The sequence below is a fragment of the Pteronotus mesoamericanus genome, unplaced genomic scaffold (assembly GCF_021234165.1).
Source record: "Pteronotus mesoamericanus isolate MK-2021 breed Mesoamerican mustached bat unplaced genomic scaffold, CSHL_Meso_final scaffold_651, whole genome shotgun sequence".
Classification (NCBI taxonomy): Eukaryota; Metazoa; Chordata; class Mammalia; order Chiroptera; family Mormoopidae; genus Pteronotus; species Pteronotus mesoamericanus.
In genome coordinates this window covers 32,754,544-32,781,949 of record NW_026555325.1, presented here as the reverse complement: position 1 = coordinate 32,781,949, position 27,406 = coordinate 32,754,544, and the positions used below count along the sequence as shown (strand labels likewise).

The 27,406-nt window shown below is 38.5% G+C and overlaps 1 protein-coding gene across 1 annotated transcript in view; it reads right to left on the bottom strand.

Annotated features, from left to right (window-relative positions):
- The window catches only part of METAP1D (methionyl aminopeptidase type 1D, mitochondrial), a 74,057-nt gene extending 48,115 nt beyond the window's left edge, over positions 1 to 25,942 (bottom strand). Inside the window, exon 1 of the mRNA XM_054562346.1 lies at positions 25,882 to 25,942. Within this exon, the coding sequence (XP_054418321.1) occupies positions 25,882 to 25,921 (40 nt within the window). The 5' untranslated portion in view covers positions 25,922 to 25,942. The remainder of the gene's footprint in view (positions 1 to 25,881) is intronic.
- Positions 25,943 to 27,406: the final 1,464 nt, after the last annotated feature.

Here is a 27,406-nt window from a genome sequence, read left to right as displayed (position 1 = left end):
AAGAAATTATTCTCAAATTTTGTAAGGTTTAACAATGGTGTATTTTTTAAGTACTTATGTTTTAATATTTTAAAGTTGCCTACTAAAATATTTATGGATGTAATGGGATATCTAAGATCTGCTTCCACAGATAATCTGTGGAGGAGGAATACAGGGAATAGATGAGTGTAGAAGTAAACCAAGATTGTTGAAGTTGGGTGATTGGCCCGTGTAAGTTTTTCATTATACTATTCTCTCTAGTATATGCTTAAAATTTTCCCTAAGAAAAATCTTTTATCAGTTACTATCGCACCCATCAAAACACGGCTATATCAGTTCTCACATGGTCCAATAATTGCATTACTATCACAATGTGTTTATGAAAATGCAGATTTTTGAGCTCTGTTCCAGACATACTGATTCAGAAAAGTCAAGTATGGGAGCTAGAATCTCTGTTTTAACAAACTAAATGATTTTTACACACACTAAAGTTTCTTACATAAGTGATTCTTATAAACACTAAAGTTTGAGAACCAGTGACTGGGCATTTTGTATCAGTTTCATCTCTCACTTTCCAAGTGAGAAAATAAAAGGATGAAAATAAGTTAACTGGTCAGAGTTCACTTCGAGACCTTAAAATAATTGAGATCTTTGAGTCTCTCAAATCTTGACTTTCCAGTTCAAGCACCAACTAAGGAACGTGGTTTTAAAATATATTATCATTAGCTTTTAAAAGTTTGGTTCAAATTCCACCAGAACCAATTTACCCTTTTGACCCTTTAAGGCTACAACACACACAACATAAGTATTGCAGGGGTCCCATGTAAGATATCTTTAAAAAGAGAGCTCTATCAGGATGTAAGAGATAGCTTGGCATTCTGATGAAAGTGCAGGTGTTCATGGCCAAATCTCTGGGATTTGGCTGAAGACCGAAAGCCCATTTTCATTTGATAGGGCGCTGGTATAAGGTATATAGCAGGGGGATCACCTGCTTACCATTGGTGAAGATTATGTGTCAGGAGGTCATGTCCTTTTCCACAGTGAGGGTTCTGGAGGCCAATTTTTATCTGCCCAGACAGGTCACTGATTGGGCTCCATGGTTTGGGTTTCCCAGAGTTCTTGTTTGTAAAAACACCCTTGGCTTCCATGCTTGTAATGGCCTTTCAAAAAGTAACTAGAGAAAGTATGAGGTGGGCACAATTTTCTATTTATCTAAATGGCTATATGCACACCCTCCCCCATTTTGGTATTAATCCAAGTGGTTTGATTCTGAATTTAAGGGGTAGGTAAGAATTAAATATGGAGGTACACAGGTCCTTTAATGATCAGAAACAAGCACTTTCATTTTTCCACCAAAATGTTATGAAAATTTTCAAACATACAAAAATGTTCAAAGAATTTTACAGTAAACACATAGTAAACTGCCTACATTTTACAATTAACATTGTACTACAGTTATTCTTCACCACATTTCTAAACATTTTATTATCCATTTTTTTGGATGCAATTCAAAGTGAGTTTCAAAAGATCAGTAACCCACTCCCCCTTCCTTCAACATATATATCCATTAACCAAATTTCAATATGTGTTTAGAGTTCTTTTTTTTTGTATTTTGAGGTAAAATACTATGATATGCACAAATCTTAAGCATATTATTTGATGAGTTCTGACAAATGTATACACTTGTGTAACCAAATACTGATCAAGATACAGACTATTACCAAACGCCCAGGAAGTTCCACTCCTTCCTGCCCAGCAATCCCACCTTTACCCAGTACCTACAGAAATACATGGTCTGATGCTTCTACATCGTCTGGTGAGGTGGGACTCAAATTATTGTAACACTTCCCAAGTAGGATAATTTAGGTCACAGGACAGATCAACTATTTTTCCTAGATCCTATGAACATGACATGAAAACAAAAACATCAGACCCTGAACATTTTCATGCTTTTCCCACTTTGCTATATCCCAAAGTTTTATTTCAAAACTTCTAAATTAGATTAAAACTTCTAAATTAAACTTCTGACTGTTTCCCAGCAAACAGACAATTTTTTCATAACTTTTTATCAAGGCAGACCTACAGGAATAGCTAATACAGAAGAAGAGTCATAAATGCATTTTAAAAAGAGACTAAAAATAATTCACATGGGAAATGCAATTTAATTACATTGAATGCTAATACACCTCCTGCAATCATAAAACCAAATGTTTAAAATATATTCTAATGAAAGGAAAAGCCCCTAGTATAGTACACAGCTAAAAATACGCTTGTTTAATATTTGAATTCTTATTATTTCTCTAAATCTAATGGAACACAGATTTCAAAAATTAATAATTCTTTCATTCTACTATGTTCTACTCGTGCAAGCAAAGGCAGTAATATTACAAGGATATTTTTAAGATATCTTAAAACTACCAATAAACAGCATCTTTTTTCTTATTTGTTTAATAACTGCTGTCATTTTCTTTGTAAGCAGCAATCACAAGATGTCAAACAAATTCTGCCTTGACTGTGGGTACTGATAGATGTTCTTGCTTTTATTAAAAACAAAAAATTTTCCCTGCATTAATTACCAACACAGGAGAAGCAGGGGGCACTGCTGGGATGCTCCCCAGCCTCTGGGGCAAGCAGAGATGCAGCGCAGAAAACCACAGAACAAACTCGAATACCGAAAACCGGAACACATTTTTCTTTAACTCCCTGGGGGACCTAGGGACTCAAAGTCTTAGATTCCCTTAAAGGGAAAAGCAGGAGCATGCACGGGGCCAGAGTAGGATCATGTTTATCAGTCACAACAGTTCATCTGGGCCTGGATCCAGGTAGTCTGCATGTCTAAATTTGATGAAATATAGGCGCCACCAGGTAACAGTAGTGGTCAGGGAGCTTGCCAGAAACCTGTAACTCAAAACTGAAAAATGAAATTAAAAGACTACTTTGGCCAGGCAATTTCTTTCTTCAGGATGCAATAACTGCAAACTACAAAGTTGAAAGAACAGACAATTCTTTGTATGTTTCAAAATTTCTTCTTCCTAATGTGACACAACATCTGGGCTAGAAAAATACACACATATAGTTTCAAACTTGCATTTCCATACGGAACTGTAAAGTTTCGGCAGAACTTCCTCTCCTCTTTCTTCTCTTTTTTCTCCTCTCCACATTCTGCAGGGGAGTTTGGCTTAAGGCAGGGAGCGGAGGCCGGCTGAGGTCTTGGGTGTATCCGGAGGGCAGGTAGAGGGGCACTGGTGGTGGAGCAGACGCCTGACCCTGTCCTGTCAATAAACCTTAACCCCGACCTGCCAGGCCCCTGAGCTGGCTATTCTCTGTCTAGCCTCTTCTCTAATTGCTCTAAAAATGACTCTTCATTTGTAAGTACCTTTGTGTAAACACCCCACAGGAACTGACAGTCATCAGAATTACCGCACAGTTCTAGTTTCTAAGGAGAGCACGAAAAGTCTTTCATTGTGTTAGGACTCTGAAAACAATTTCAACTGCTGTGCACAAAAAATATTTATAACTCTTTTAGCTTACTCTGCAGGTGACATTAATTTAACTTTTAAAAGTGTTTACAGTGAAATGTTAGCTCTTTTAATTTGGTTATTTAAAAGTAAAGACGAAGAAACGATCCCCACGGAACCAGTTTCTCTTACTTCTGAGAGCCCCAGAGAGGTAAAGCTGAAGTCCTAAGCTTTCTCATCCACACCATGAATCTTCCCTATAAATTCTAAAAGGACTGATACTTCTTACCTAAATATGAAAATCCAAACAAGCAAAAACAAAAAATTTAAATGGGGAAGTAAGGAGACAAGAAAAGAGGTTTGGAAATTAAGTTCTTTTTTTTTTTTAAATAATAAAATTAAATCAGCCTGGTAGATTCGTATAAAACACAAACTTCTTTTTACTAGTCTGTGACTTAATTTTTTCATTTTATTTATAGTAGTAAAAAATTTATAACACATAATTCATTTAGGATTCCTTGGAAGCAATTTCCTAAACTATTTCTCTTCCACTGACAAAATGGGAAAGCCAGTTATTGTTGATTTTAGAAAAGAAAACCATTCTTGAATTTTGCAAATCCTAAACTCTCTTCTGATTGGGTGCAGATTAAAGACTGCCATTTAAAGTATGGCTTATTTAAATAGCTCAAATTAAGTAAACTTTTGCCTCTAGTGATTCACTATTATGTCCTCACAAAATAAAAGAATGCCCCTCTTCCATTTTCCATAGCACTTATTACCTTCTAAAATAGTCTGTGAATTACTCATTATATTTGATTATTGCCTATCAATGCAGGCTTCTTGAGGGTAGGGAATTTTGTCTGTTGTTTATTGATGTACTCCAAATGTCTAGAACAGTGTCTGGCACATAGCAAACCTTCAATAAACAGCCTTAGAATTGATGAATAAACAGTTGATGAAGAAATTAAGAAAACACTATTAAATGAAATAAGGGTATTTGTCTTATTTCTATTTATCTACCTTACTCTGTATTTCAGTGTAATAAGCTCTTATTGTAGGTATAAAAAAGTATTACAATACGTTTTTTTGTTGTTTTTAATCAACTACCCAAAAGCTGTTTTCCTCCTTGACAACACCAGTTAAAATGCAAGTAGAAAAAGCCTTGATATTTCAGAGTTGAAGTAGGTCTTAGAAACCACTTAAAACTGAGGTCTGTCCCTTCAGAATCCCCCAAGAAGTTCGTTTGAACATCAGATTCCTATCACCCACTACAAACGTACTGACAATAGCTATGTTGTCTAGAAAGAAAAAAAAAGATACATTGTTTAACCCACAGTTACAATATGGCACTAGAGGTGTGATCAAGATGCTGCTGGAACCAAGAGGTAGTGCATATAAATCAAAGTATACTTGATCTGAACTCTAAAGTTTGAGCAGAAATGGATTGTTAGATGAATATCAGTGGGGGTATATGCATTTCACACACAGAGTAATCTCTGTATAATCTATAGGTGCTATAGCTTGAGGGAAGAGTGCCTATCACAAGATTAGAAATGAAGTCAGAGGGTCAAAACATGCAGATCTTTGTGTTCTAAAATAAGGAGCTTATCTTAAAGACAGGAGGAAGACATTAAAGATTTGGGCAAAGAAAAGTCATGATCATATTTTAGTTGTAGAAATTTAATTTTAAGTTAAATTTCTGAAGAATAGAGTGAACTGGGGTTAAGGGCAGATTAGGGGCAGGAAGATAAAGGAAAAGACTCTTTTGTAGTACAGAGGGGATGAGTGACTGAGAAAAAACACTTTCTGAGACAAAGTGGCTGTGTGTGAGATAAGTAAGATGGAGAAGTCTAGGAATTACTTATCCCTTTCTCTCCTCCCCCTAGATCTCGGGCCTAGGATCCTGGGTGGAGTTACTAACCCAAACAGGGAAAAGAGGAGGAGAGGCAGACTCTTTGGGCAATGATAATGAATTCTATTTTGGACACGATGACATCGCAGTGGTTCTCAAAGTGTGATTCTCCAGGCTGTTATCACTTGGGAACTCATTAGAAATATAAATTTGGAGAGCTAGGTGGAGCTTAGGTCTGTTTCAACAAGCCCTCCAAATTCTAATGCACACTGAAGTTTGTAACCACTGAGACAGACTAATCTCTAGCTCCAAAGGATAAGTTACCTTTGGGGAATGAGATAGACACATAGATAGATGGGAAAGGAGTGGCAGCTGAAGCCATAGGCTGACAACCAAGACACAAGGTTACATGGTAAATTACAACCAGAGCTGAAGTTACCATTCCTCATACAGTCTTGTGATCCTACTTCTGCACTACTCAGAAGTGTCTCTTAAGCAAGCCCCTCATTTCAGATAAAGATTTATAATACAGCTAATTTTATTTGTTGCATCTTAATATAACAAGTTATCTTTCAAACTCCGACTGCAATTCATTATTAGAGTCCTTACATTCTCATAAATTTGTCAGTAGTCATGAAGTCAAGTCAATCACCTTTGCTATCTGTGGCATGGAAGTTCCTCTTATTTCCCACATGAGCATATTTTCTAATAACACTTTTTTCTTTTTAAAACTTCTCTGCTTTTATATCTTAATCATCACAGCAGGTCATCTGCTTCTGTGCTTAATTAGCAGAGACAAATTCATAGGACTCAATTCCATCTACCTTCCTGAATCTTCTCACTCCAAACACGATGTTCAGTGGCTATTGCACCTCTCCCATATGACACTCCCTCCTATTCAGTGGACCATTCACATGCTGTCTTCAATGTTGGGAAAAAGAGTTACCATATTTGTAGCTGTAGTCTCAATTAAATTTCTATTTTTTTACATAAACAAACCCAGGGGTTTTTAAGACTCCCTTCTAACTACTACCTTGTCTTGTGTTGGGTTAATATTAAAATGTTTTCTCTTATATCCAAGTAAGGATGCTACTCTTGGCAAGATGACTAAATTTCACTCATTTAGCAAATAGTTATTTAGTTCTTGCTTTCTATATAAACTTGTATATTTACCATGGCGGAGGTATAAAAATTATACATATTTCCTGCTTTAGCAGTTTTGAAAATCCACTAGTGTGATAAGGTCAGTGTGAAAACTATTACAAATATAACAGCCCATGTCTCACAGTAAGTGGCTATCGAGGAAATGAACTTGGCATCCCATTATCCCAACCTTTATTAAGTTATCTTCCATACCAGAGAGACTGGATAGTTAAGAACTTCATTTCCCAGACTCTCTTACATGGGGGTTCTACAGCTGAATTTCACTCTAAGATGCATTCATGGGGGATCTGCATGGGGAGATGTGGTGGCAGCCTCCTTATTGTTGCTTCTGCTATTTTTTTTTTTCTGGTGGTGAGCACAGTTGTGGAAATGTTAGATTTTCCTGAGCAGCATTTTAGTGTCCCATAGCTTCAATGAGTGCTGAGTAGGATTTGGAGGTGGGAGCAGGTTAGCTCCCCTGGTAGGCCAGTTCAGAGGAGCTATTCTGGAAGTTGTTCCTGTAGGCTCAGGCTACAGGCTATTTCTTTAATCTCCCAACGATTAAGAACACCCAGTTCCTATAGTAAAGGCACTTCCACTTGAAATAGCTAGAACGACTTTAGTTTCCTGCAATGTAACCCCGACTGGTGGGGTTCCAACATTGGTGTAAAAAAGGGAGGCAGACAGACAAGATCACAATTACTGGGGCAGACCAAGAGAAGACCTATAGAGAATGTGGTTCTTGACACAGTCCTTGACAAATAGATAGGATTTTGACAAAAATGAAGGGCAAGGGAACTGCATACTAGGTTGAGGGTAACATATAAACAAAAGTGTAGAGTTATGACAGCTCAGAGTACATTAAGTGTTGAGTGGTCTGATTTTTGCTAAAGTAGTGAGTAGGCTTATTTGGAAGAGTAAAAAAGGCCATAATCTGAAAGGTTTAAAGTGCTTAGGGTGAAGAGTTTAGATTTAACTTGGCAATTTGTGAAGTTTTTGAGTAGAGGAATGCAAATATCAGAAATGACTCCTTAGGGAAACTAAAAGAGTAAAATGGATTGGAGTAGAGAATCAGCATGTAGTACAGTTAGGAGGCTATTATAAGAGGACAGATGAGAAGTAATGGGGATTAAACCTTGTAGTAATTTAGGGGTATAAGAAAGGAGATGGAGGCAAGAGACTGCAGAGGTATGAGGTTGGTCTGGAGGTATCCAGCCATGTAATATGAAAAACAGAGATATTTATTGAAGAAGATGCAGGAAACATTGTACAACAGACAATGATGCTTCAGTCCCCTTCAAAGTAAGCACCTTGGGACCTCACACAGCTCTCCCAATGACCATAAGTGGACCCGCTGTATTTCCCTAAATCTCATTAACAGTCTGAAATCTCTCCCATTTCAAAGGTGGTTTTAGTTCTGGGAAAAGCCAGAAGTCACAGGGCACCAAATCTGGGATGCAGGGAACCTGAGTCACCTGAGTGATTTGATGTTTCTCCCAAAAATTATCCATGAGGAGTGATGAATGAGCAGGTGTGTTGTTGTGAAGAAGCTGCCAATCACCAGTTGCCCATAGCTGTGGCCTTCTGAATCATGAGAATAGTTTTCACGGAGGAATGTTTAAACTTGATGTGAAATTTGATGCAGATTCGTTGCTCTACTCGCTCAGTTATTTTGAATGTAATGGCCACACAGTCCACATGCTCACTCAACAGGTCCACCACCCCACTGACGAGTAAGCAGTGAAGTTGTCATTGTTCATGCACATGCAGTCCAGTCCACACTCCTTGGCTTCCAGGTTACATCAATGTCACACAGACTGTTCTCATTATATTAACAATGGTTGGACTTTTTCCGGACAGACCTTGTATAATTCACATAACTTGACAATTGGTTAAATATGTACAGATACAGATGAGGGGAAAGGAGTCAAAGGTGATTCTGAAGACAATGGTGCCATTAACAGAAAGGGGGAGCACAGAAAGATGAGTTGGTTCTGGTCTGGGGAAGTCTTAGTTTGGCTTTGATGTACTGAATATAAAGTAGCAGCAGGATCCCATGTAAGGGTGTCTAGAAGGCATTTGGTAAGGCAGGATTGGTGCTGAGGACACATGTCAATCATATTGAATCTGGGAACTTACCTCAAAATTTGATGACATTTTAAAGTATTAATTGAAAAGTAATTAACAAAGGCTTCCTAATTTTCTAGATATTCCTCATCCTCTTTTATAGGTTTCCCTCTCCTGATCACTCCTTACATATCAGTTTTTCTTAGGGTTCTGTAAGTTCCTCTTCCTCTTAGTCTCCCACCTTCCCCTAGGGAGCTTCTATTGCCATCTTACGTTTATGGCGTCTGAATCTCTAGCGCAGATCCTCCCCAGAACTCTCCTAATTTGTTTATCTCCTCTGCCAACCAGAAATCTCCACTTGGCTGTCTCCAGTCTTCACACTCAACATGACCCGTGCTAACTGATCATAGAGTCTTCCAAACCTTGTCCTCCTTTCAGTATTCTCGATGAATGTCACCATTATCTACTCAACTGCCTGAACCAGAACCTTCATCCACCACTTGTCCTTTTCCATCACCACCATCCATAAATCCAGGCAATATTTTTTGTGCATCTACCTCACGAATATCTACTAAAATCATTTACTTCTCTCCAACACACTACCCTGGTCCATGCTGTTATAATCTTTCATCCCAAACAAGTGTAATTGCTTCCCTACTGTTCTCTCAGTTTCTATAGTCATCCTCCTCCAAACCAGTCTCCTTCCTGAAGCCAGTGAGATCTTTATACAATGCTAATTTGAATGTGTTATCCCCTTGCTTATAATATTTCTCACTCAACTCCCTGACTAACTGGGTGGTTTTCCTGGTCTGAGCCAACTCAGCTACTCTCTATGGTAGTCACCTGGAGGTTTGTGGAGACTCATTCACATGTCTGAAGGTTGGCTGAAGAGATGGTGAAGACTCAGCCTTGTATCTCTCATCATCCCATAGGCCTGCATGGGGTTATTCACATGGTGGTGGTCAGAGGGTTCCCAGGAGCAGCAGAAAGTAAGCTCCAAAACACAAGTGCTTTTCAAGCCTCTGTTTATCTCATCCAATTGGCCAAAGAACTTATATGGCCAAGCCCAGATTCAAACAGTGGAAAAACAAGAGTTTATCTTTTGATAGCAGCAGCCTCAAAGTCACACTACAAAGCAACACACATACAAGAAAGAAGAACTTGTAACCTTTTTGCAATCTACCACATTAACGTACTTTATAAACTTATGATCTGGATCCTGACTACCTCTAATGCCTCATCACCTAAAACGTGGCCCTTGCCCCAGTACTGTCATGGTGTTATCTGCTTCAAACATGATAGGTTCTTTCCCTGTTAGGCCTAATTTATATGTTGTTTCTCTATCTTGAATATTCTTCCACTTCAGTATCATTTATCCTCAAGTCATCTCTTAAAAAATCCTTCGCTGGGATGTTTGCTTTGATCCCTTAAGACTGGAGTAGGTGCCCTGGCCGGTGTGGCTCAGTTGGTTGGAGCATCATTCCATAAGCAAAAGGTTGTGGTTTGATTCCCAGTCCAGGCACGTACAGAAGGCACGCAATCGATGCTCCTCTCTTGTATCCATGTTTCTCTCTCTCCCTTCCCTTCTCTAAAAGCAATGAAAAAAGTCTCTTGGGTGAAGATTAAAAAAAATAATAAAATAAAATAAAGACAGGAGTAGGTGTCCTGATGCTCTGCTTTACAGACACTTTACCTTCATCCCAGCCCTTAATACATGCACTGCTAATACCACCATATTGCTCTGTACTCTCCATTAGATTGTATGCTCCCTGAAGGCAGGGACTATGTCTTCATCATTGAAGTCCCAGGCACGGTAAGTGCTTGAAGCATTTCTGACTAATGAAATTACCAGATATGAAGTATTACAGCAAAAGAAAGTATAGGAAGAAGAATTAGGAATAGAAATGAAATGTGATTTGTGGCTATATCAATCTTCAAAGATTAAGAGTGTTGACCAGGATTTAACAGAAAAAGAAAAGGACTTGCAGAAAGACTCAAAACCCCTTAACTTTCATCATACCTGAGAAGGTAAGACCCTGAGAACCATTCAGCAAGTTGAATAACTATCACTGGGTAAAGAAAAAGGATTGAAAATTAGATGAAGGTTATCCTCCAGAAGAAATTATAAAACTGAAGTAAAATGAAACAAAACCTGACATATATAAGAGCAACATTTCTGCCCAAGGTGCAAGAAAAGTAGTCAATAAAGATGGTGAACTGAATGTGCATCATCTACTTTTACTGTGTCTCTTGTAGATTAAGGAATGAACCTGGAAGATCAGAGAGAATAGGGGAAGAGATCAGTGAAGTGTGGGGAAAGAAAACTGGAAGCTGAAAAGCAGATGACGGGACATAAATGACTTCGTAGAACCAAGAAAACTGAATCCTGTTCAGGAAGTGGAGAGTGATAATTCCCAGGAGCCAACTGGTGGCACAAGGTTTCTCTCTATGTAAGGGTGAAGTTGAGCTAAAATAAGAAAGAGTGGTTGAAAGTCTACATTAATTTAGACACACATAAACCTCCAGCTCTCATACTCTACAAAGGGAGATGACTGCTCCTCTACCATTTTGGTAAAAGAATTACTCTCAGGACAGAGTCATGCAGAAAGAAGGTCTCTGAGTGGAGAACGGGAAGAGTTGAGGGTGGGGTACTACAATGAAGAGAGAGGATTAAGTGAATAAGTACATACTTGGGTGCAGAGACCCACTCCCCACTTCTAGCCCCAGCACTTAGCTTCCACAGTGTTGGCAGCCAGGCTTTCACCTCTGGGGACTCTGAATAGCCTAGAAAAAAATGACCTAAAGATACTGACAAGAGACTTTTTAGGATAATGGCCCAATCAGATCACTCCACAGCTCAGAGCTAACCCATAACAACCTGCTCACTCAACCTGCTCAGAGTTTTCATTCAGTTTGTCGTGTTTTTACTTTTCATTTTGAAATAATTTTAGACCTACAGAAAATAGTACAAAGGAAAACAAGAGTACAGAGAGTTTCCATACATCCTTCATCCAGTTTTCCCTAATGTTACACTTTACATAACCATAATTTTATCATCAATACCAGAAAATTAACATTAGTAGATAACTGTTAACTAAAGTGTGGATCTTATTTGAATTTTACCAGTTTTTCCACTAATGCCTTTTTTTCTGTTTCAGGATCCAATCAATATTCCACAATGTAATTAGTTAAGCCTTCTTAGTTTTCTACAAATTTGTGACAGTTTCTCCATCTTTCCTTGTCTTTCATGTGCCCAATCAGCTTATTAAATCCCCCAGTCTTACATAAAAGCAAATAACCATGGATTTCTAGATATCTGAGAAAGCCTCTTTTATATAAAAGATAAATACCAAACAAACAAACAAAAAAACTCAGAGGAAACAGAGCATATACATAGAAGAAAATTTCTAGAAGACTATTCATAATATACTAAAAAATATTGCAACCATGAAACAAGAACAAAATACTATTTAAAAAAAACTTTCAAACACACAATACAATGTACAGATGATGTAGTATAGAATTGCACACCTGAAACCTACATAATTTTATTAACCAATGTCACCCAATAAATTCAATAAAAATTTTTTAAAAATAAAGTTGGTGTAAAACTCTGAACTTAAAAAAATATATATTTCAGGGAAAAAGACAAACTCTTGGAGATTAAAACATTAACAACAGAAATAAAAACCTCAACTAAAGGAGCAGAGAATAAACTTGAGAAACTCCCAGAAAGAAGAGAGGAAAATGATAAAGTCCAGAGGAGACCTGGTCATTAATAGAACAAACATACAAATGAACACAAGATTTTAAAACGTGGTATGTGTTATGACGCACAGACCACAATGAGAGAACATCCTGGGAGGTGGAGTGTGTGGATGCTAGAGAAGGTCAAGAAAGTCCTCTGATGATGCTAAGACCTCAAGAATAAGCCAAAGTTAGCCAAATGAAAACTTGGGGAAAAGCAATTTAAGCACAAAGAAAGGGCTTAGAGAATCAGAGCCCCTGAAAAGCAGGCCAGTAGAAAGGAGTGGAGGGACGAGGCCAGCGGACCTCGGAAGTCAGGTTCTTCATGGCAGTGCAATGGGAAGCCAGGGGAAGGTGTTAAGGGGGGAAAGAAATGATCCAAGGTGTTTTTAAAAAGGCTGCTTGTCTGCAGTATGGACATGAATTGGAGGAGGTAGTTTAATGACTGCACAAAAGACCATCTCATACCAATATATCAGAATTTGTTTAATTATTCCTTTATTTTATTGGATATTTAGTGTATTTCCAGTTCCTTGCATTGTAATATAAGTGACACTGTGATAGACATCCTTGAAACTAAATCTTTGCTAGCATCTCTGGTTTTTCTGAATATAGATTTCTAAAAGCAGACAAATAACTGAGTTAAAAGGTATGAAATTTGTGGCTATTTTTAAAAGATAAAGATTTTGATCATTAAATATGAGGAATCTACCTCACAAAATGGGTACCTCCCACCTATTCAGTTAAATACCAATAGAAGATTACCTAATTTTAAAAGAGAAAAAACTGCTATTTGAATGCAGAAATTATCCATTTATTTTTTTAAAAATGGTAAGCACTTAAGTCATCAAAATCAATACTGTCCAACTTCTTGGTTGGGATGCGCCACGTTTAAAACAATCAACATGCCAACAAGCAGGTTGTGATTCTGAAGCAAAGGACTACACATTTGTGACATTCTAAAATAACCTCAATGTGTAATGTAATCTCCTATGGGTATATCTATTTGTGGTTTAACTTTTTGGTAACAATACTTTTATTGTTATAAATATATTCGTAAATCTGAAAAAATCATACTGTTTCCCAATGATGCGCTTGTGCGTGGTTACCTTCAGCCAAGCAGAGCTGTTGTTTTGCTCTCTCCTTCCTCCTCAGCTCTCACCTGTGGCCTCTTTCACACACAAATTTACCTCTTTTTTTTTCATCTTGTTGATGGGGATCACCATACACGAGCTTCTTCACCTCTTACACACTTCCCACTCACATTGGGTCTCCATGCATATGTCCCCCCTCACCTTCAATTTCTTATATACCTATTTTCTCTTCAACTCCTTCACTCTCATGTTCATCTTCCCTCAGACACCGTGGCCCCCTTACTTCTACATTTACATGCTCCAACAACTGCTGCCCTGAGTCCTAGTTCTGGACAGGACTATTGGTCAGGAAATCTGCCAGGGTGGCTGAAGGGATAATTGGGGCAAGGGTGGGGTGCAGATATATGCATGTGGGACATGAGGAGACCAGGTGGCCAGCCAGGGTTTCCCAGGCCTCTGTGGCAGGAGGGGGTGGGCGTAGACTAAAAGATGGGGCCGCCAAAGCAGAGGGCAGAGGCTGAGTCCTGCTGCTCGACAGCCGTCGACAGCCGGAGTGCACACAGAGACGCGCTGGGGCCTGGATGGGGTCTGAGAGTTGCCAGTTGGACATACTGACCTAGACAACCAATTAAGGCATGTTCGAGGTCTGCTGAACAGAGCAGTCTTTTAAACTAGGCTAAATTTCCTGTTAAGAGTTGCTGATTTTTCTCCCCCTCAATTTTCCGGATTTATAGTCCTAAATAAGAAATGGAAGACAATTCAGATGAGGGTACTGAAAAACCTGACATCCTGAACATTAGAGTTAATGTACTTTTGGAAACAAACCAGGTATCTGGTAAACACTGAGGGATCTATCTAGTAGGTATGCCTGATGAGCATTTGTACTGGGAAGGAATTTAAGATCAAGGTCAGGAATGATTAATATGCATGCAGGAAGTCATCAACATTTAAGCATAAGCAATATGAGTCTCATTAAATCTTCAATCATTTCCTATTGCCTGAAGGAATTGGTGGTAGTCTAATGATTAAAGCAATACATTAAAGTAGAAAAGAGTATTGGAAAATTAATCTGACCCTTATAAAAGAAGCTAACACAAGTACTAATCTACCTAAGCTGACTTTATAAGACTCTCTTGGGCAGCTGTGATTATTCTTTAACACGTACTGTCTCCTTGTCCCCTAAGTTAGAAAGCTTTACTGAAAAGTGACTGGTGAATGAGACGTTCAAGGGCTTTCATTTTTTAAATCTAAGTAATTGATAATCTTTCAGTGCTTCCGAATGGGCCATCAAACTGCTATCTAGCTGTTTATCCGTGTCTCCCGCTTACTGTATTAGCAGAGAACAGCCTCCCTACGCCCCAGCCTTCTCCTGCTGTGTCACTCACTCACTTTTCTGATTGCAGCTCCCCTGTGTTCAATGATGCCCTGAACAGCTGCTATTCACAGAGTATAAAGTAGGGAAGAAATGACAGAAGAAAACAGAGAGGAGCTGTCTTTTGAAATAGCAATTCCTAGAGGGGTTGGTTTTCAGCAGCATGAGCCAGTTGGCAGAGAGCATGACAAGGGTGTTCTTTTCATCCTTGACCTATTTCTGTTTGATCTTATTGGAAAATCATAATCTCACTGATGACAGAGACAGGATATGTGATGCCCCAAATTCAGGTTTATCACAATGCTGGATAGAAGGATAATAAGAGTGTGATATACGGACTCCAAAAGTGAGCAATAAAAGGATCTCAAAAGTTAATATTTTAGTAATTAATAAGCTTTCTCTTATGGATGTGGTAGAAATTTTTTTTAAACCATGGTTGTACTATGAGCAGCCCCTCATAGGAGGAAAAATTATTTTTAAAATGCCTAATCCTTCTATCTATTTTGAGACCACAGGTAACTTTTACTTTCTTCTTTATACATTTCTATAATATCTCAATACTACCACTATGAATAGTTAAGAGCCTATTATGTGTCATGCATTGTGCTAAGAGCTGCTGTGGTAGCCAGCCTCCAATGGGTCCCCCAATGACCCAAACTCCTGGTATTCACACCTGGCCTGCCACTCTGGCTGGTCTGTGTGACCAAGGGCATAATGGCACAAATGACGGGAAGTCACTTCTGAGATTTGGTTAAAAAAGGCTGATTTCTGTCACAGGCACTCTGGTTCTCTCTCTTGGATCCCCAATTCTCGAAGAAGCAGGGTGCCATGTTGTGAGCAGTCCTATGAAGAGACACAGGTGGCAAGAAAGTAAAACCTTCAGCAGGAATTGAGCCCTGCCAAGAGCCATGAGAGTGAGCCCAGGAGCAGGTCCTCCAGCCTCAGTCAAGCTGTGGGAGGACTGCAGCTCCAGCCAACAGCTCAACTGCAACCTGAGGCGATCCTGAGCCAGAGGCACCCAGCTAAGCCACAGCTGGATTCCTGGCCCTCAGAACTGTGACCTAGTCAGTCTTTGCTGTTTGGGGTAATTTGTTACACAGTGGTAGGTAACTAATACAGATTATTTATTTTATCCTCATAACAGCCCAGTAAAGTAGGTATTTGTTGCATTCCAATCATAAGAGTGAAGAAATTAAAGTTTGTATAGGTTTCCCATAATTGGTGAAAGAATAAACAAAATGTGATACATCTATAAAGTAAAATCTTATTTGGCAATAAAAAGGGATGAAGTACTGATATATGCTACAATATACATGGATGAACCTTGTAAGCACCATGCTAAGTGAAAGAAGCCAGTCACAAAAGACCACATACTGTGTGATTTCATTTATTTGAAATGTTCAGAATAGGACATCTATAGAGACAGAAAGTAGATTAGAAGTTACCAAGGACCAAGGGCTGATGGGGAAGGAGGGTGTTGGGGAATGACTACTAATGGGTAGAAGAATCATTTTGGGGGTAATAAAAATGTAAAATTGATTGCTGATTGCTGATGGTTGCACAACTCTGAATATACTAAATATCATTGAATTGTAAACTTTAAATAGGTGAATTGTATGTTCTATGATTTATATCTTGATAAGGTTTTTATTAAAAAAGAACCCCAAACCTCTGCAGTTTTCTACGGCCAACACCAACTATCATTTTTTATGCATTCTTTCCACTGCTAAAATTTTGGTCTAAGTCACTAGGGCTTCCTCGCAGCCAAATTCTCTAACCTTTACTGAGTCGTGCTGAGCCTTCCTCCTGAATAGGCTTTCTGTTTCTCCCATCTCCTTTTGTTCCCCTTCCTTATCCCCTCAGTAACGCCCCCTCCTCCACTGCTCAGCCTCTCTGCGGCCCACCTTACTCATCCTTCAAGGCTCAATTCAACTCTCATTTCTTTTATGAAGTGATTACTCCAGCCCCAAATTATCTTTCCTTCCTCTTATTCCCAGAGCACGATTATACTGTTTTGCATTGTTATATGTATTAAGCTTCCATATATATCTTAGTTCAGAAGTCACCTCCATCATGAAACTCCAGGTTACTACCCAAAATTTCCAGTTCTCTCTTCATTACCACAATCCCTGTTCTTTGACCTTGCTGGGAATTCTCATCTTAGGACAACTCTTCCCCCCTTCCCGCCCCCCCGCAAACTATCAGCCTCTTCTGTTTACTTCTATACTCTAGATTATTCATTGTAATAATAATGGACCCAGAAACAAACAATTAGACAAGGTCACATGTCTTTAGGAAACTTCCAGGCTGGGCCTCGATTTTAGAATTCATTAATTTAATCTCCCTCTTGCCAAGCCCTCCTGTTGTTGTACTCCCTGGTCTTTCCAGTGCACCCATCTGGAAAATTCCAGTAAGTCCAACTATCTACCCTCACTCTTTTACACACACAAGATGATGCCCACTAGGAGAAAATCACACAGTTGCAATGAATGGGACCACTGTCTCTGATTTCACTTGCATCTTAACAGCGCAGGGCAATCCTTCTATTATCCCTCATTGGTTTTTCCTCCTTTACAAATCTCTTACCCACTTTCATCTCTAATCTCTGCAAAAATGTACAAAAAGAAACAGAAATCTTTGGGGAATGAGGAGCTTCTTCAATTTTCTCCCACGTGAAAAACTATCTGCATGTACACCTATCATTTCCTTTAACCCTAAGGGAGCAGGAGTCTGGTATCTCCACCCCTTCTCACACACATGCCTCAGTTGTCCCATCCAGGTGGTCCCCAAGTCCTGTATATTCTACTGCCAAAAGTAGCTATCTTCAGCTTCCCTTGTGGCAACTCCCTAGTTCTCAGACTAGTTGCCTGTCCTATTACCTGGCAGAGTTCCCAGAAAACTGCACAGTTCCCACTTCTTTCTCTGCCTTTGGACAAGAGGCCCTCTCTGTCTCTAGGCTCCTTCATCTGACTAGGTCCTTCTTGCACAGAACTCAACCCATTTTTCTCCTCCTCTGTGAAGGTGGAGATGTCTGTTTCTACTGGATGATTCCACTGCACTGTTTGCCTGTCTCTCCCTGCGTATCTGTATAATAACTGATTTGTATGTCTGGTTCCCCTAAAGGACTGTGAACAAGAACTATGTATTTCAAGTCCAATACAGTGTTAATGGCATGTTCCTCACCATCTACATTCCTTTTGTGTTTCCACAATACTTGGGTCAAATCTCTGGTCTCTCCTCATTAATTTGTGTATTACTGCTTTGTGATCAGAGAATGCAGTTTATACAATTTTTCTTCCTAGAATTTACTGAGCTTTTTTCTGGCATAACCCAGCAAGTTTTATCCTATTTCATGTATATTTGTAAAAAAAAACCCAAAAACCTTTCATCTCAGGTATCAAATTTATTAAATCAAATTTAATAATTATAACATTCTAACATTCATAAACCTCATCATGTCTACCTAACTTGCATTAGAGGCATGCTAGTTTCCTACTATGATTGTGTTTTTACCCATTTCACTCTTATTTCTAACAGCTCTTGCTTTATGTATTTTAACATTTTATTTGATTTATAAATATTTATTATTAACTTTACTGTATTACCATAAACTAGCCATTTTTCATTATTCATTAAAAAAACTTGATTGAATGCTTATTATATGTCAAGCATTGTTCCAGGTGCTAGGAGTACATCAGAGAACTGAAAAAACAATGCTGCTTCTTGTGGAACTTACGTTCTAGTGGGGAGATGGGCAACAGACAATAAACCTGAAAAATAAGTAAACTATACAGTGTGTTAAAAAGTGTTAAGTGCTATGAGTAGGGCCGTATAGGACATTATTATGACTTTGGCTTTTACTCTGAGTGAAATCCGTTTTGAGCAAAAGAATGACATGATCTGACTTATATTTGTAAAAGATCAGTCTGGCTGCTGTGCTGCAAATCAAGCACACAAGGGCAAGGGGAGAAGCCCACAGTGGTGGGTTACTGCAATAATCCAGATATGAGAGCGGCTCAGTTCAGGGTGGTGAAACTGGGAGTGACAAAAATGTCTGCACTCTGGGTATATTTTAAAGGCAGATTCAACAGGATTTCTTGACAGATTGGGTACAGAGTGAGAGAAAGAAAAAAATTGGGAGTGATTTGAAAGTTTATGTTCTGAAAAATTGACAGGACAAAGTTACCATAAACTGAAGTAGGGAAGTATCTGGAGTTGAGCAAATTTTAGTGAAGAGATTAGAAGTCCAGTTTTAGAAGTTTGGACATGTTGATTTTGCTGATCTCTGTTTTGGAGTAAGGGCTACACTCTACGATGAAGGGCAAAACAAATGAAACTGAGCCTGGAAGAATCAAAAAGATTTGCCAGTAATTTAACTGTCTGCCAGAACAAATTTCAACATGTTTTAAAGGAAAAAAAACAACAATACGTAATTTCCACAAGGTATTATCTAGTATGTCAAATATATAATTACATATTGGTTAACATATGAAGAAGCAGAAAATGTGACCCACAATCAAGAGAGGGAAAAAGGAGCAGTCAATAACACAAAAACAGACCCTGAGATCACCCAGATGACAGAATTAACAGACAAGGACTTGAAAAGAGCTGGAATAAATAAGTATGTTCAAATACTTAAAGAAAAAGATGGACATAATGAGTAAACAGCTGGGAAATCTCAAGAAATAAATGAAAACTATAAGAAAAGAACCACATGGAAATTCTATAATTAATAAGTACAAGATATAAAAATACAAAGTTCCCTGTCTTTTAGAGATACATAATGAAAAAATCTACAGATGAAATTACATGGGACATGCTTCATAATAATCCAGTTTGGGGGAGGGGAAGTGGCTAGGGGTAAAGATAAAACAAAAGTGGCCATAAATTGGTGATTATTGTAACTAAGTGTTGGCATGTGGCAGTTTATTTTGCTGTTTTGTCTACTTTTGTGTACGTTTGAAGTTTTCCATACTCAAAACCTTAAAAGAAAATCCAATCTCCACAATAAAAAGCTGTTTTAACTGTAACATAAGATGTTCAAATGAAGCTCTGCATACATATTATTCTGCTTCCACCTTTGCCAAATTCCCGATATGTACCGACCACTCTGTTTTTTCAAAGATTTCCAATGGTTGGGAAAAGTGGCCATTTCATAAAAAGTGAATATTTAGGTAAATGCCATTTTCTCTCTTTGTACGTGTACATATGCTATACACTTAACACACGCGGAGATACAGGTGTTTGATTTTACAAAATGGGACTATATATTAAACCAGTCTATAATTTGATTTTTCCAAATAATATATGTTGTGAACATCATTCTATGACAACAAACACAGGTTAATATCATTTTGTTTCTTAATGACTGTATTGTAGTCATCATTAAGGGTCTACATGTCCTGTATCCTACCGTGAAATTTCACAACTTCAATGGGAGACAAGAACTCTCTGTATGACAGAAAGCTGCTTCAAACAGAGGAGAAACATAAAAGCATATGTAGCTTTAGGGACACATCTGACTTCAGGGACTTTAGGGCCATAATTTAATTAAATATATCCTTTTAAAAAATATTGTTTTTCAATTACAGTTTACATTCAATATTATTTTGTACTAGTTTCAGGTATACAGAACAGTGGTTAGAAAAACATGCATTTTACAAAGTGGTCTTCTCAATATTTCTAGTACCCATCTGACATCACATACTGTTATTACAATATTATTGACTATATTCCCTATTCTGTACTTTACATCCCCCAGACAATTCTGTAACTACCAATATATACCATATTTTTTTATGTATATAATGTGCACCATGTTTTTAGCCCAAACTTTCAGGGAAAAAAAATCTTTCATCTTAATTTCTTAATTCAATTATTTATTTACATTTAGAAACAAAACCGACTATCATATTGCAGGGTATTATTTTGCATATGGATATCATTATTGTTTTCTAGAGTTACACTTTCAATGCATAAGCATAAATAAAAGGAAACATTTATATGGATACAGAATTAGTACTGCCCATGTATAATACCCATCTTTATTTTTCCTTCAAAAATGTGGGCCAAAATGTGTGCATTATACACAGCAAAATATGGTACTTCTTCATTCCTTCACCTTTTCCACCAAACGCCCTACCCCTTTCTCTGGCAACCGTCGGTTTGTTTTCTCTAAGTCTGTTTCTATTTTGTTCATTTATTTTGCTCTTTAGATTCCACATGTAAGTGAAATTATATGGTATTTGTCTCTCTCTGATTGACTTATTTCACTTATCATAACACCCTCTAGGTCCATCCATGTTGTCACAAGTGGTAAGATTTCATTCTTTTTTATGGCCAAGTAAAATTCCACTGGATATATACACCATCACTTTTTTATCCACTTGTCTATTGATTGGCACTCAAGTTGCTTCCATATCTTGGTGCTTGTAAATAATGCTGCAATGAACATATATTCTTTCAAATTAGTGTTTTGGGTTTCTTCAGAAACATACCCAGAAGTGGAATCACTGGGTCATAAGGCAGTTCCATTTTTAAGTTTTTGAGGAATCTCCATACTGTTTTCCACAGTGGCTACGCCAATCTGCATTCCCATCAACAGTGTACAAGGGTTCCCTTTCCTCCACAGCCTCATCAACACTTGTTTGTTGATTTATTGATAGCCCTTCTCACAGGTGTAGGGTGGTATCTTATTGGGGTTTTAATTTACATTTCTCTGATGATAAATAACCTTGAACATCTTTTCATATATGTATTAGCTGTCTATCTGAATGTCCTCTTTGGAGAAATGTCTATTCAGGTCCTCTGATCATTTTTTAATTGGATTTCTTTTTTCTTTTTTGGTATGAGTTGAATGAGTTCTTTAGAAATTTTGGATATTAACTCCCGATGAAATGTGTCACTGGTGATTATCTTCTCCCCTTCAGTGTGTTATCCTTGTGTTTTGTTAGTGGCTTCCTTTGCTCTGCAAAAACTTTTTAGTCTGATGTAGTCCCATTTGTTCATTTATTTCTTTTGTTCCCCTTGCCAGAGGAGATAGATCAGAAAAAATATTGCTAAGAGAAATGTTGGAGGTTTTACTGCCTAGGTCTTCTTCAAGGAGTTTTAAGGTTCTAGTCTTAGATTTAGGTCTTTTGATTAAGTATATCTTAACCTATGTAATAACCATCCGTATTATAATAGTTTTGAGAGGTATTCTTTAAAAAATATCATATAACAAAAAATCCATTTTTATTCTCCAGCTAGCTACATAAATAGAGTTTAAGTCACTGGAAACCCTTTATTAACATTAGCATTTTCCACATCACACATGGACTGCATACCAAAATTTAATTCTAAGTTAGTTTGGCAAAATAGAACACATTTTTCTGCAGAAGCTATACAAGATAGTAAGGATCTCGGGTCAGTTGACAAAATTCAAAGTTCTCATTTCATGATGTACAATAGCCCCTCCCCTATGTAGAAGTTAAAGTTTTGAAAAACTACTATTGGTAAGAGAATTCTCAGTGGAAGACTCTATGGCTTTAGAGTCACGAATAAACAGAAGCATTTGTAAATGTTTTTTACATTTGTTAAAACAAAGAAAACCCCAAGAATAATATAATATTAGTAGCATTATATGCATCTTAAATTACAGTAATGAGTATGTAGAAGTAGTTTCCATCTAGCATTTAGATCATGAAAATTTTAAAGATGTTCTTTTCCTATATTACAAATTACATAGACATTTTGCTTTGGTGCAGAGAGTATGCATAGTAACAGACATTTTCCCCTGGGTCTTACCCCAGTCAAACATTCTGTGCTTTTTTAATTTCTCACTCTCTTTTTTAACATAGTAAAAAAAAAAAGTATAATCACCACTTTGGATAACAAAACTGCTATCTTCTCACTGTTTAAATCCTAACTCATCAAATGCAAAGAAAGTAAAAATCATTCCAATCTCACCATCTAGAATAACTGCTATGAACATTTAGGTGAACATCATTCTTGATATCTTGTTATGTGTGTATATATAAGAAAACAAAGATATGTGCTTTACATAAGTGGGATATACTGTTCTATACCCTGCCTATTTTTCCCCAGTATATGTCTGTCAATCGCTGTTTAAGTCTACCATACATTTACATCACTTTTTTTAATGGTTGCATATCACTCCATTGCATGGATGAACCATAATTTATTTAGCCATTCTCTTACCAATGGACATTTTAGATTCTGTCCAATATTTCTCAATTATTATTAAGTTACATTATTATTCATATATCTTTGCACATTCATCCTATTGATCTCTTATGATAAATTCCTAAAAGCAGAATTGTTAGATAAAAGGTATATATACCTTATACCTTGATGCACATTGCCATGTAGCCCTCTGGAACAGCCAAACTATTGCTCACATGCACCAATCGGGCTTTTCTTAGACTTTCTGCTGAACTTGCCAATAGCTTCAGCTTCCTCCACATGAACTGTGGAAGGATAGCAGGACAGTGCTTAGGTCAAGGGTTTACTTTCATCAACTTCCTTATCTTCCAAGGCTACACTGCTTAAATTTCAAGCTTCTTTTTCTTTTTTTAAGACTTTTTCCCTCCTCCCATTCTAACCTTTTTTTCTAATAATCTGTAATAAATCTGACTCACAATTCAAATTACCTGGAATTAAATTCTCACAGATGCCAAGAAAAGATATAAATAAGTAAAATTGCCTTAAATTGTTCTTGGAGAGAGATGGAAGATGAGAGAGAGAGAAATAAAGTTACTGTCTTGGCTTGTCACGTGAAGACAACTGACATTTTGAGGTAATTAATCTTTAGGATGGCCACATAACTTTTGTGCACAAATATTTCTACAGGAGGTTCCGTTCTGAAAGGTCTTTCATTCAGTTATGAAACTGAGTACTTAGTATGTGCAGATACTGTGCTCCCTAAAAGGCTGTTATCTCTTGGTTCCAAGAGACTGATCTGTACTTTCCAATGTCACTACTCACAGTTTCTACCCACCCCTTAGCCCATGAGAACAAGTCTTAACAGTCTCTCCATTCAGTATGTTTTTAATGAGTTTAACTTCAGGCCAGGTATTGTGCTTGTTAAGACAGAGAAGACACAGCTCAACAAGAACTAACAATCTAGAAGTGCAGAAGGTGAGAGGAGGCTGGTAACTACTATATAGAGAGCATACTGTTACTAAAGCTACAATGAGCCTGAGAGTCATGAGAAAAACTTTATGCTCTTCTTAGGAGGTTAAAAAATGTTTTCCTCCCATTTTCCAGGGGGAAAGGTACACACAGATGCTGATGGTAAATCTTGGCACATAAAGGTTTACAGTAAATTGAGGTACATCACTCTAAATGTGTGAAAAGGAAAAAGAGAGAGGAAAGAGGAGACTTTATGAATTTACTCTTCATTTTCAACCTGAGGGGACAGGGGAGGTGGGGAGCAGGTAGTACAGGAAACCTGTCTGTAATTTAAAACTAGCTCTGAATAATCCATAAAGGGCTTTCCCCATCACTAAATCTCTTCCTGATGACACATTTTCCCCTCCTCTTCTAATGAGATCCCGTTCTCAGTTGTTGCAGTGCTGTGGGGTTTTGCGGAATGCATTATCGCAACCAACATCCTGACCTGGCTTCCCTATGGTAGCTTTTCCCAAGATTGTCTGAACCAGCATTTGTCAAAATCCTAAGTGACAAAAACATTAATATGTTATTTCTGTAATCTGCAAAGAGTGTATTCTATACACATACATACATATATAGGTGTGTGTATATATGAGTGTTTTGCCTCCTCTTCTGCCTTGACTGTCTCCCCAGATCCTCTTCACCATTCCCTGCAGTGCACAAAACAGAAGTCTAACTGCCGTTATTTATTGTCAAAAGAGGAAACAGAAAAGTAACTTGATTAGTAAATAGAGTTTGGACTGGAGCCCAGATCTTAAGAGATGTAAATCGGTGCTCTTTTCACATGGCTGCACTTTCACGTTGATGCCACTCTTCCATTGAACCAGTTCAAAATTATCACCTATATCATCTTCCTCTTACATATCTCTCACCTTAAATGTTTCTCTAGCTCCTTACTCATCTCCACTAACATTGAAATACTGAGGTTTCTGCATACCAACCTCCTTCCTCTATAAAAACATTTTCCTCTTTGCTTTTCATACACACATATACGCACGTGTACACATCATTCTTGTCCTGTCTCACTTGCACTTTGCACACTGATTTCTATAGAGAAATCATGCCATGCAGTAGAGAAATGAGCCTTAAAAAAATCAGTCATGTTTAAATGCCTATATTGCCTCTTACAATCTGTACGACTAGTCAGTCATATTACTTAACCTTTCTCACTTTTCTCATCTGCAAATAGAAGAATGCATAACTCATTGGGTTTTATAAGGTAGTTAGCATATATAATGTGCTTAGCACAGTATCATGTACTGCAGGGTACTTAATAAACAGTTATTTAGTGTAAATATAATATTTACCTCTCATGCTGTTATTCCTACATGCCTGACACGTAAGTAGTCTCTCAAAATATGTTAGCTCCCCATCTTTCCAACAAAGATTCATAAACTAGTTCAAATCCAACGAAGATTTCCCTCATTCAGCTGCATAAGTATTTGTATATTTACTAAAATTTCACCACACACAAGAATAACACTTACTGAGAGCTATCCAGAGATAATTTCTCCTCTTCTAAACCTTAAGTCTCTGGAAGAGCGTAATCCCATTTTGCAAGTTTCCCAAAAGACATGTTGTAGCATGCCGACAGAAACAGCAGGTACAAGCGCATTCTCTGTGGCAACTGGGTGTCCCGGCGCATTTCAGTTACCTCAGGTTCATTACCCAGCAGCCGAAATAAATACGTTTGTTGCACTAAGCATATTGTCAACTCAGGTGGGGGAAGAAAGCTTCAGACAACGTCCCACAAATCTCAAGGAGTGACTGAGAATAGACGCCACGCAGTGATGTGGTCTAGGCAAGTGACAAATGTTTAGTCTGTGTATCTGCGGTGTGTCAGCGTGTCATCGTGTGTGCTTCCGCGTATCCGAACTAGAATTACAGTCGTGTGCGCCGCGATGTGCGAGCACGAATGTGTATCCCTTTGAACTCGAGTGCACAGCGAGTGAGCGACGGTGCGAAGCCGCGTGGAGATGTCCTCCAGGGGCTTACCTCTACGGACGAGCAGGTGGACGCCGATGGGCGCCGCCATTTTGGCGCCGGTCACGTGACCGCATGTACTCGCTCGCTGCCCCGCCCCGTCCCGCCAGCCGGAGCGGTCCAGTCGCTGCTCTGCGGAAAACCCGAGGCACCGAGACCGCCCGAGGGGAGCGCGCGTGCGCGCGGGGGCCTGACTGCGGGAGCCGGGGCGGCGGAGCGGCTCCGGCACCCGGGCTAGGGAGGGGACCCGCGGCCGGCTGAGCCCGCTCCGGCCGCGAGAGGCGGGCTCCAGCCGCGGTTCGCGCGCTCGCTCTGAGCCCCGGCGTCCAGGTGGGATGGAAGAAGCCTATCAGGTAAGCTTGGCATCCAATATTTGTAGCATCAACATTTTGGTGCATGGAAACGTGAAGTTAGGAGGAAAAAATAAAGCACAATCTAACGTTCAACATAGCACTTTGCATTGTTTGCCACATTGTTGCAAATTTTTTCCCTGGATTCAGTTGAAAGGTAAAATTTGGTTCAAAGTCAGCAGCTGCCCCTCGGCAGTCCTATAATCTACATTACTCAGCAGAGACTCCAGACGACAAGACAGGATTTATGTGCAGCTGCAAAATCTATTCTGAGTACTCCGGTGGGTATGTTCACGGGACTTCTTCATTTCCCAAGGACACCCCCGCTCCCGCTTCGCTGTACTAACTGGAGTCGTAATCCTAAATTTGACTTTTAAGAATGAGAGGATGACGTCTGCCAATTGCGCTGCCAAAAGATGCAGACTACGGAAGGCCAATTGTGAGTCAAGTAAGGGAGCCGATGTAGTGATGACAGTGCCCATTTGTACCAAATTCACTTTGCCTCTTATCTGCGTTCTGGGGCAGATTCCATCCTGTCATGGATCAGGTATTATTCATCTTGGTAGCCTGGTGCCCAGCAAAGAACTGGTATGCGAGGAATGTCCGGTGGGAATTGCACTCTCCGTGGAGCCTGTCAAACCAGGAAGGTAACAGTTTCCCGGACTTTAAATGCAGTGAAGATTGATAAGGATTCTTGGTAAATGTGTTTCCTAATTAATTTTTAGGAATTTAATTTAATGATATACTCAGTGAAAAATCCAGACAGTTCAGAAATGAGTAAAGGAAGAAGTGCAAGTCTCCTTCCTCACACATCTACACTCCACAGTCCCACTCTCTAGATGCCACTCCTGTGTGCATCATTCTGTGACTTTTACAGGCAAAAAAAAAAAAAAAAAGCAAATAAATGTGTAAATATTTTAAATGGAATCACAGACTTACTGTTATGACTTAATTTCTTTCCTATTCATCATAAACATCAAATCTCAGAACTTAGCTTGAGCTCATTCTTTTTAATAACTACATAGTCCTGATATTTTTACTTTTAAAGAACATGGATTTTGGCAGTTCATTAGAGGGTACATGCTGTACTTCTTGGAGATCCAGTTTTGGATGCTTTGGGGTCACCTTGAAAAATAAAGACAAATAATGTTTCCCACTAATGTAAATAAGCTGTACAAGGATGAGAA